This window comes from Nerophis lumbriciformis, linkage group LG06 (genome assembly GCF_033978685.3).
Source record: "Nerophis lumbriciformis linkage group LG06, RoL_Nlum_v2.1, whole genome shotgun sequence".
NCBI lineage: Eukaryota > Metazoa > Chordata > Actinopteri > Syngnathiformes > Syngnathidae > Nerophis > Nerophis lumbriciformis.
Window position 1 is genome coordinate 5,293,712 of NC_084553.2, and position 12,239 is coordinate 5,305,950.

The following is a 12,239-nucleotide window of genomic DNA, read 5'->3' on the forward strand; positions in this document are numbered from 1 at the left end:
AAAGGGAGGTGACTAGAATCGAGGATTAAGTGCCTGTCTTCTGCCATTCATGCTCTGCTGGTCTTGCGAGTCCAGGTTTAACCCCTAAGAATCGGCCACATTGGACCACCTTTGCTTAGTCAGTCAGTCTGGTTTTGGCAGAACAACCCAGGAGATTTGTCGTGTGTGAAGGTTGGCACATGTACCAGCCTCGATATGATAATATTCCTGGTAACTACTCAGGTTGGTGCAGTTTTGGACGTTTTCCATTGGCTAAAAACAGGTACTACGAGACGGGGACAGATTGGGACCCTGTTACCGGGAAGAGACCTCCTAGATTATTATATTCTATGGCTGTCGGAAAAAAGGGAGGTGACTAGAATCGAGGATTAAGTGCCTGTCTTCTGCCATTCATGCTCTGCTGGTCTTGCGAGTCCAGGTTTAACCCCTAAGAATCGGCCACATTGGACCACCTTTGCTTAGTCAGTCAGTCTGGTTTTGGCAGAACAACCCAGGAGATTTGTCGTGTGTGAAGGTTGGCACATGTACCAGCCTCCATATGATAATATTCCTGGTAACTACTCAGGTTGGTGCAGTTTTGGACGTTTTCCATTGGCTAAAAACAGGTACTACGAGACGGGGACGGATTGGGACCCTGTTACCGGGAAGAGACCTCCTAGATTATTATATTCTATGGCTGTCGGAAAAAAGGGAGGTGACTAGAATCGAGGATTAAGTGCCTGTCTTCTGCCATTCATTCATGCTCTGCTGGTCTTGCGAGTCCAGGTTTAGCCCCCAAGAACCGGCAACATTGGACCACCTTTGCTTAGTCAGTCAGTCTGGTTTTGGCAGAACGACCCAGGAGATTTGTCGTGTGTGAAGGTTGGCACATGTACCAGCCTCGATATGATAATATTCCTGGTAACTACTCAGGTTGGTGCAGTTTTGGACGTTTTCCATTGGCTAAAAACAGGTACTACGAGACGGGGACGGATTGGGACCCTGTTACCGGGAAGAGACCTCCTAGATTATTATATTCTATGGCTGTCGGAAAAAAGGGAGGTGACTAGAATCGAGGATTAAGTGCCTGTCTTCTGCCATTCATGCTCTGCTGGTCTTGCGAGTCCAGGTTTAACCCCCAAGAACCGGCAACATTGGACCACCTTTGCTTAGTCAGTCAGTCTGGTTTTGGCAGAACGACCCAGGAGATTTGTCGTGTGTGAAGGTTGGCACATGCACCAGCCTCGATATAATAATATTCCTGGTAACTACTCAGGTTGGTGCAGTTTTGGACGTTTTCCATTGGCTAAAAACAGGTACTACGAGACGGGGACGGATTGGGACCCTGTTACCGGGAAGAGACCTCCTAGATTATTATATTCTATGGCTGTCGGAAAAAAGGGAGGTGACTAGAATCGAGGATTAAGTGCCTGTCTTCTGCCATTCATGCTCTGCTGGTCTTGCGAGTCCAGGTTTAACCCCCAAGAACCGGCAACATTGGACCACCTTTGCTTAGTCAGTCAGTCTGGTTTTGGCAGAACGACCCAGGAGATTTGTCGTGTGTGAAGGTTGGCACATGTACCAGCCTCGATATGATAATATTCCTGGTAACTACTCAGGTTGGTGCAGTTTTGGACGTTTTCCATTGGCTAAAAACAGGTACTACGAGAAGGGGACGGATTGGGACCCTGTTACCGGGAAGAGACCTCCTAGATTATTATATTCTATGGCTGTCGGAAAAAAGGGAGGTGACTAGAATCGAGGATTAAGTGCCTGTCTTCTGCCATTCATGCTCTGCTGGTCTTGCGAGTCCAGGTTTAACCCCCAAGAACCGGCAACATTGGACCACCTTTGCTTAGTCAGTTAGTCTGGTTTTGGCAGGACGACCCAGGAGATTAGTCGTGTGTGAAGGTTGGCACATGTACCAGCCTCGATATGATAATATTCCTGGTAACTACTCAGGTTGGTGCAGTTTTGGACGTTTTCCATTGGCTAAAAACAGGTACTACGAGACGGGGACGGATTGGGACCCTGTTACCGGGAAGAGACCTCCTAGATTATTATATTCTATGGCTGTCGGAAAAAAGGGAGGTGACTAGAATCGAGGATTAAGTGCCTGTCTTCTGCCATTCATGCTCTGCTGGTCTTGCGAGTCCAGGTTTAACCCCTAAGAACCGGCAACATTGGACCACCTTTGCTTAGTCATTAAGTCCGGTTTTGGCAGAACGACCCAGGAGATTAGTCGTGTGTGAAGGTTGGCACATGTACCAGCCTTGATATGATAATATTCCTGGTAACTACTCAGGTTGGTGCAGTTTTGGACCTTTTCCATTGGCTAAAAACAGGTACTACGAGACGGGGACGGATTGGGACCCTGTTACTGGGAAGAGACCTCCTAGATTATTATATTCTATGGCTGTCGGAAAAAAGGGAGGTGACTAGAATCGAGGATTAAGTGCCTGTCTTCTGCCATTCATGCTCTGCTGGTCTTGCGAGTCCAGGTTTAACCCCCAAGAACCGGCAACATTGGACCACCTTTGCTTAGTCAGTCAGTCTGGTTTTGGCAGAACGACCCAGGAGATTTGTCGTGTGTGAAGGTTGGCACATGTACCAGCCTCGATATGATAATATTCCTGGTAACTACTCAGGTTGGTGCAGTTTTGGACGTTTTCCATTGGCTAAAAACAGGTACTACGAGAAGGGGACGGATTGGGACCCTGTTACCGGGAAGAGACCTCCTAGATTATTATATTCTATGGCTGTCGGAAAAAAGGGAGGTGACTAGAATCGAGGATTAAGTGCCTGTCTTCTGCCATTCATGCTCTGCTGGTCTTGCGAGTCCAGGTTTAACCCCCAAGAACCGGCAACATTGGACCACCTTTGCTTAGTCAGTTAGTCTGGTTTTGGCAGGACGACCCAGGAGATTAGTCGTGTGTGAAGGTTGGCACATGTACCAGCCTCGATATGATAATATTCCTGGTAACTACTCAGGTTGGTGCAGTTTTGGACGTTTTCCATTGGCTAAAAACAGGTACTACGAGACGGGGACGGATTGGGACCCTGTTACCGGGAAGAGACCTCCTAGATTATTATATTCTATGGCTGTCGGAAAAAAGGGAGGTGACTAGAATCGAGGATTAAGTGCCTGTCTTCTGCCATTCATGCTCTGCTGGTCTTGCGAGTCCAGGTTTAACCCCTAAGAACCGGCAACATTGGACCACCTTTGCTTAGTCATTAAGTCCGGTTTTGGCAGAACGACCCAGGAGATTAGTCGTGTGTGAAGGTTGGCACATGTACCAGCCTTGATATGATAATATTCCTGGTAACTACTCAGGTTGGTGCAGTTTTGGACCTTTTCCATTGGCTAAAAACAGGTACTACGAGACGGGGACGGATTGGGACCCTGTTACTGGGAAGAGACCTCCTAGATTATTATATTCTATGGCTGTCGGAAAAAAGGGAGGTGACTAGAATCGAGGATTAAGTGCCTGTCTTCTGCCATTCATGCTCTGCTGGTCTTGCGAGTCCAGGTTTAACCCCCAAGAACCGGCAACATTGGACCACCTTTGCTTAGTCAGTCAGTCTGGTTTTGGCAGAAGGACCCAGGAGATTTGTCATGTGTGAAGGTTGGCACATGTACCAGCCTCGATATGATAATATTCCTGGTAACTTCTCAGGTTGGTGCAGTTTTGGACGTTTTCCATTGGCTATAAACAGGTACTACGAGACGGGGACGGATTGGGACCCTGTTACCGGGAAGAGTCCTCCTAGATTATTATATTCTATGGCTGTCGGAAAAAAGGGAGGTGACTAGAACCGAGGATTAAGTGCCTGTCTGCTGCCATTCATGCTCTGCTGATCTTGCGAGTCCAGGTTTAACCCTCAAGAACCGGCAACATTTGGACCACCTTTGCTTAGTCAGTCAGTCTGGTTTTGGCAGAAGGACCCAGGAGATTTGTCGTGTGTGAAGGTTGGCACATGTACCAGCCTCGATATGATAATATTCCTGGTAACTACTCAGGTTGGTGCAGTTTTGGACGTTTTCCATTGGCTAAAAACAGGTACTACGAGACGGGGACGGATTGTGACCCTGTTACCGTGAAGAGACCTCCTAGATTATTATATTCTATGGCTGTCGGAAAAAAGGGAGGTGACTAGAATCGATGATTAAGAATTTACTGTACAAAAAAGTCCTGTACTGTACTCCAAGACCGAGTCCATGGTTCCTGCCCGGAAAAGGGTGGAGTGCCATCTCCGGGTTGAGGAGGAGACCCTGCCCCAAGTGAAGGAGTTCAAGTACCTCGGGGGGAAGAGTGGATGGTGAGATCGACAGGCGGATCGGTGCGGCGTCTTCAGTAATGCGGACGCTGTATCGACCCGTTGTGGTAAAGAAGGAGCTGAGCCGGAAGGCAAAGCTCTCAATTTGCCGGTCGACCTACGTTCCTATCCTCACCTATGGTCATGAGCTTTGGGTTATGACCGAAAGGACAAGATCACGGGTACAAGCGGCCCAAATGAGTTTCCTCCGCCGAGTGGCGGGGCTCTCCCTTAGAGATAGGGTGAGAAGCTCTGTCATCCGGGGGGAGCTCAAAGTAAAGCCGCTGCTCCTCCACATGGAGAGGAGCCAGATGAGGTGGTTCGGGCATCTGGTCAGGATGCCACACGAACGCCTCCCTAGGGAGGTGTTTAGGGTACGTCCGACCGGTAGGAAGACCCAGGACACGTTGGGAAGACTATGTCTCCCGGTTGGCCTGGGAACGCCTCGGGATCCCCCGGGAGGAGCTGGACGAAGTGGCTGGGGAGAGGGAAGTCTGGGCTTCCTTGCTTAGGCTGCTGCCCCCGCGACCCGACCTCGGATAAGCAGAAGAAGATGGATGGATGGATGTACAAAAACGGAGTAGGTTTAACCAATAGTCTACAGTCCGGAGCGTTTTGTTCACTGTCTTGGCGAAGACCGCGTCTCTTCCTTTTTTCTAGCATACGACGGAGCTTCTGCGACGCCACCTGCTGTCATATTTGAACGTTTATTCCTGTTTTGTCCCAAAAAATAGCTTACCTCGGAGTAAAAAAGAACAATAATACAAAAATATACAAAAAGGGCGTTTAATGGCCAATATTTTAACCACTTTCACTCCTCTGCCATTGCAGTGAATGACACACTACTGACACCCGTCGACTAATTTATTTTTAAACATTGATTTTTTTAAACGAGACACTTAATCTAAGTCTACGTCGGCGGCCTGACAAAAAGTAGACTTCTAATTGTCTGTATTTTGAATTGATGCAAATACAGTAGTAAAAAAAAAAAGTTTGATTTCTTTGCAATTTAAGGCCGTTGAACACATCGTTCAGGCTTCTGTACGGATCCGTACGGTCTCAGAATAAATACTGTGCTCTTAAATAACCTTTGTTTTGTTTTGTTGTATGTACTCTTTTATACGACATTGGTATTGAAGAAAAACTAAACAACATGGGAACGATGACGACATGCACGAACATACCTGCCGTAAAACAGGTGGACAGGAAGTGATGTGTATATATATATATATATATATATATATATATATATATATATATATATATATATTTATATATATATTTATATATATATATATATATATATATATATATATATATATATATATTTATATATATATATATATATATATATATATATATATATATATATATATATATATATATATATATATATATATATATATATATATATACATGTATTTGTGTGTGTTTGTGTTTACATATTATGATAATATAATGGATATATAATTAATATAATATAATTAAAATAATATTATATAATAATATATATATATATTTATATATGATAGTATGTGAAAGTTTGACTCCTACCTACTATTATATAATATTATTTTAATTATATTATATTAATTATATATCCATTATATTATCATAATATGTAAACACAAACACACACAAATACAAACATAATAGTGAATCCAAACAACCTTTCCTAGTCATGGTACAAAAAAACAAAACTATTCAACCAGCACAAAAAGTCAACACACTTTGTCACACATAACACAACCTGCTCACTGAACATTGTGGATATTATTTAAAAAAAAATGTCTAAGCACGATAAAATTCAAAATTAAATCCATTTAATTACATCCATTGCAAGGCATGATGGGACACATTGTCCATGTTTGACTTTTAGCTGCTTGATTGCAAAGCTTTGAAGAGGTCATCACAGAAGTAAACAAGGTAGGAGTCAAACGTTCACATACTATTATATATAAATATATATATATACTATTATATAATATTATTTTAATTATATTATATTATTTATATATCCATTATATTATCATAATATGTAAACACAAACACACACAAATACATATATATATATATATATATATATATATATATATATATATATATATATATATATATATATATATATATATATATATATATATATATATACATATATATATATATATATATAAATATATATACAAACACACACAAATACATATATATATATATATATATATATATATATTTTTTTTATATATATATAAAAAAAAAAATAAAAAATAAATATATATATATATATATATATATATATATATATACATATATAATTTTTTTTTTTCATGCCTTGCAATGGATGTAATTAAATGGATGTAATTTTGAATTTTATCGTGCTTAGACATTTTTTTTAAAATAATATCCACAATGTTCAGTGAGCAGGTTGTGTTATGTGTGACAAAGTGTGTTGACTTTTTGTGCTGGTTGAATAGTTTTTTTTTTTGTACCATGACTAGGAAAGGTTGTTTGGATTCGGTCATACAAATAAATGCTGTGTTTGAGTGGCAAAAGTTACACATCATGGTCAATTTTTCCCCACATCCCTAGTCTGTGGAGTCTGTAAACCCAATTTGTACATTCAAACTGACATTTTTATTGACGCCAGCAGGTCATTCGAGTTTGAGACCCCCCGGCCTGCAGCGACTTGTGTCAAACTATGCATTCTTTGTTCGTTCATAAAGTCGTTTTTTTTCTTTCAATGATCTAAAAGTGAACATTTCCGGATGCTTCCGCAGATGAAGACGTCTGCAAGCTGTACTGCACCGCCGTGGACTTTGACTTCTTCTTCGCCATGTCCGGCAAGGTCAAAGACGGCACCTCCTGCTCCCACCACAAAGGCGACATCTGCATCGACGGAGTTTGCGAGGTATTTTCACTGCCGCCTATTTTGTCGTCCCGTTGAATGAAACTACGCAGCGAGAAAGTCAGGTGGCCTGGGCTGTGGACTGGAGCGTCCCTGCGGCGGTGAGACCGCAAGTGTCGCCTTTCAGCAGCTGTCAAGAGCGCATTTCTAAACAATAATTTCAAAACTCTGACCATGGTCCTTCCTCCGACTTAACCCGATTGTCTTGTGGTCCGACCTAAACCGAGGCGCTGACACTCACTTTGTCAAGTTGGGGGGGACGCGAAGCAGAAAACCTTCGGCCCGCTCACTGAATCCCAACGAGTCGCCACAGCGTTGCTTTTGGCGGCCGACCAGACTCGGGCTTTAATTGACACGGACGTGAACTGCAAGTTGAGGCCAGTGTCAGCAATTATGGTGCTTGTGGCGTACGATACATACGTCCTGCACATGCCGTGGTCCAGGACTGGACTGGATGTGGCGACACATAATACACCGCTTTAGATAACCCTTTCACTTTATCATCCATGAAGAGCAGATGTGTCCCGACTTTTCCCGATCCAAGATAAATAAGCTAAGCTTTATACAGGTTGTCCCTAAGGTCTGGTTGGTACCGAAATATAAACGCAACACTTCTGTTTTTGCTCCCATTTTCGCATGAGTTGAACTCAAACGATGTACAACTTTGACTATGTACACAAAAGACCTATTCCCACGGATGAGGTGCTGGCTGTCCAAAGTCGGGACCCAAGGTTTCTGCGCTGCTGACCTGTCTCTGCTCGGGATGGTCTCCTGCTGGCCCCACTATGGACTGAACTCTCACTATTATGTTAGATCCACTATGGACTGGACTCTCACTATAATGTTATATCTACTATGGACTGGACTCTCACTATTATGTTGGATCCACTATGGACTGGACTCTCACTATTATGTTAGATCCACTATGGACTGGACTCTCACTATTATGTTAGATCCACTATGGACTGGACTCTCACTATTATGTTAGATCCACTATGGACTGGACTCTCACTATTATGTTAGATCCACTCTGGACTGGACTCTCACTATTATGTTAGATCCACTATGGACTGGACTCTCTCACTATTATGTTAGATCCACTATGGACTGGACTCTCACTATTATGTTAGATCCACTATGGATTGGACTCTCACTATTATGTTAGATCCACTATGGACTGGACTCTCTCACTATTATGTTAGATCCACTATGGACTGAACTCTCACTATTATGTTAGATCCACTATGGACTGAACTCCCACTATTATGTTAGATCCACTATGGACTGGACTCTCACTCTTATGTTAGATCCACTATGGACTGGACTCTCACTATTATGTTAGATCCACTATGGACTGGACTCCCACTATTATGTTGGATCCACTATGGACTGGACTCTCACTATTATGTTTGATCCACTATGGACTAGACTCTCACTATTACGTTAGATCCACTATGGACTTGACTCCCACTATTATGTTAGATCCACTATGGACTTGACTCCCACTATTATGTTGGATCCACTATGGACTGGACTCTCACTATTATGTTAGATCCACTATGGACTAGACTCCCACTATTATGTTAGATCCACTATGGACTGAACTGTCACTATTATGTTAGATCCACTATGAACTGGATTCTCACTATTATGTTAGATCCACTATGGACTGGACTCTCACTCTTATGTTAGATCCACTATGGACTGGACTCTCACTCTTATGTTAGATCCACTATGGACTGAACTCTCACTATTATGTTAGATCCACTATGGACTGGACTCTCACTATTATGTTGGATCCACTATGGACTGGATTGTCACTATTATGTTAGATCCACTATGGACTGGACTCTCACTATTATGTTAGACCCACTATGGACTGGACTCTCACTATTATGTTAGATCCACTATGGACTGGACTCTCACTATTATGTTAGATCCACTATGGACTGGACTCTCACTATTTTGTTAGATCCACTATGGACTGGACTCCTACTATTATGTTAAATCCACTATGGATTGGACTCTCACACTATTATGTTAGATCCACTATGGACTGGACTCTCACTATTATGTTAGATCCACTATGGACTGGATTCTCACTATCATGTTAGACCCACTATGGACTGGATTCTCACTATTATGTTAGATCCACTATGGACTGGATTCTCACTATCATGTTAGATCCACTATGGACTGGACTCTCACTATTATGTTAGATCCACTACGGACTGGACTCTCACTATTATGTTAGATCCACTATGGACTGGACTCCCACTATTATGTTAGATCCACTATGGACTGGGCTCTTACTATCATGTTAGATCCACTATGGACTGGAATCTCACACTATTATGTTGGATCCACTATGGACTGGACTCTCACTATTATGTTAGATCCACTATGGACTGGACTCTATCTATTATGTTGGACCCACTATGAACTGGACTCTCACTATTATGTTAGATCCACTATGGACTGGACTCTCACTATTATGTTAGATCCACTATGGACTGGACTCTCACTATTATGTTAGCCCCACTATGGACTTGACTCTCACTATTATGTTAGATCCATTATGGACTGGACTCTCACTATTATGTTAGATCCACTATGGACTGGACTCTCACTATTATGTTAGATCCACTATGGACTGGACTCTCACTATTATGTTAGATCCACTATGAACTGAACTCTCACTATTATGTTAGATCCACTATGGACTGAACTCTCACTATTATGTTAGATCCACTATGGACTGGACTCTCACTATTATGTTAGATCCACTATGGACTTGACTCTCACTATTATGTTAGATCCACTTTGGACTTGACTCCCACTATTATGTTAGATCCACTATGGACTTGACTCCCACTATTATGTTAGATCCACTATGGACTGGACTCTCACTATTATGTTAGATCCACTATGGACTGGACTCTCACACTATTATGTTAGATCCACTATGGACTGGACTCTCACTATTATGTTGGATCCACTATGGACTGGACTCTCACTATTATGTTCGATCCAGTATGGACTGGACTCTCACTATGATGTTAGATCCACTATGGACTGGACTCTCACTATTATGTTAGATCCACTATGGACTGGACTCTCACTATTATGTTAGATCCACTATGGACTGGACTCTCTCACTATTATGTTAGATCCACTACGGACTGGACTCTCACTATTATGTTAGATCCACTATGGACTGGACTTTCACTATTATGTTGGATCCACTATGGACTGGACTTTCACTATTATGTTAGATCCACTATGGACTGGACTCTCACTATTATGTTAGATCCACTATGGACTGGACTCTTACTATTATATTAGATCCACTATGGACTGGATTCTCACTATCATGTTAGATCCACTATGGACTGGACTCTCACTATTATGTTAGATCCACTATGGACTGGACTCTCACTATTATGTTGGATCCACTATGGACTGAACTCTCACTCTTATGTTAGATCCACTATGGACTGGACTCTCACTATTATGTTAGATCCACTATGGACTGGAGTCTTACTATTATGTTAGATCCACTATGGACTGGACTCTCTCACTATTATGTTAGATTCACTACGGATTGGACTCTCACTATTATGTTAGATCCACTATGGACTGGACTCTCACTATTATGTTAGATCCACTATGGACTGGACTCTCACTATTTTGTTAGATCCACTATGGACTAGACTCTTACTATTATGTTAGATCCACTATGGACTGGACTCTTATTATTATGTTAGACCCACTATGGACTGGACTCTCACTATTATGTTAGATCCACTATGAACTGGACTCTCACTATTATGTTAAATCCAGTATGGACTAGACTCACACTATTATGTTAGATCCACTATGGACTGGACTCTCACTATTATGTTAGATCCACTATGGACTGGATTCTCACTATTATGTTAGATCCACTATGGACTGGACTCTCACTATTATGTTAGATCCACTATGGACTGCACTCTCACTATTATGTTAGATCCACTATGGACTGGACTCTCGCTATTATGTTAGATCCACTATGGACTGGACTCTCACTCTTATGTTAGATCCACTATGGACTGGACTCTCACTATCATGTTAGATCCACTATGGACTTGACTCTCACTATCATGTTAGATCCACTATGGACTGGACTCTTACTATTATATTAGATCCACTATGGACTGGACTCTCACTATTATGTTAGATCCACTATGGACTGGACTCTCACTATCATGTTAGATCCACTATGGACTGGACTCTTACTATTATATTAGATCCACTATGGACTGGACTCTCACTATTATGTTAGATCCACTATGGACTGGACTCTCACTATTATGTTAGATCCACTATGGACTGGACGCCCACTATTATGTTGGATCCACTATGGACTGGACTCTCTCACTATTATGTTAGATCCACTATGGACTTGACTCTCACTATTATGTTAGATCCACTATGGACTGGATTCTCACTATCATGTTAGATCCACTATGGACTGGACTCTCACTATTATGTTAGATCCACTATGGACTGGACTCTCACTATTATGTTAGATCCACTATGGATTGGAAACCAATTGTTGCAACAGCTGTCCGGGCGGCTGGATTTGGGCTCTTGGGCTGGTGTGGTTACACATGGTCTGCGATTGTGAGGCCGGTTGGATGTACTGCCAATTTCTCTGAGACGGCTTATGGTAGAGAAATGAACATTCAATTAAAAAAAGAACGTTAACGAGGTCTTAATTCATTTTTCAAATCAGATTAATCACATGATTACTCGCTTGTGTAACTGACATTTGCTTCATGAAACACCCCAATATTTGCACAAAAAATTGATTTTATTGTCAGAATGTTTGCAAAAAACGTGGTTATTTTTTATCTAAAGTTCTTTCAGGATGTGTTTGGGAGTAAAATAGTCAGAGTCTACTCGCTCATTGCCCACTCAAGTCCGATACGACGACGGACTCCAGTCATATTGAGACCTCGATGAGGACGACGAGTATTCAGATGAGCTTTCCCTG

General features: G+C 42.0%; 1 protein-coding gene across 1 annotated transcript in view; it reads left to right on the forward strand.

Moving 5' to 3' along the window:
• The window catches only part of adamts18 (ADAM metallopeptidase with thrombospondin type 1 motif, 18), a 217,421-nt gene that overhangs the window by 119,544 nt on the left and 85,638 nt on the right, over positions 1-12,239 (forward strand). The window contains exon 14 of the mRNA XM_061963659.1: positions 7,071-7,201. Coding sequence (XP_061819643.1) covers positions 7,071-7,201 — 131 coding nt within the window. The remainder of the gene's footprint in view (positions 1-7,070; positions 7,202-12,239) is intronic.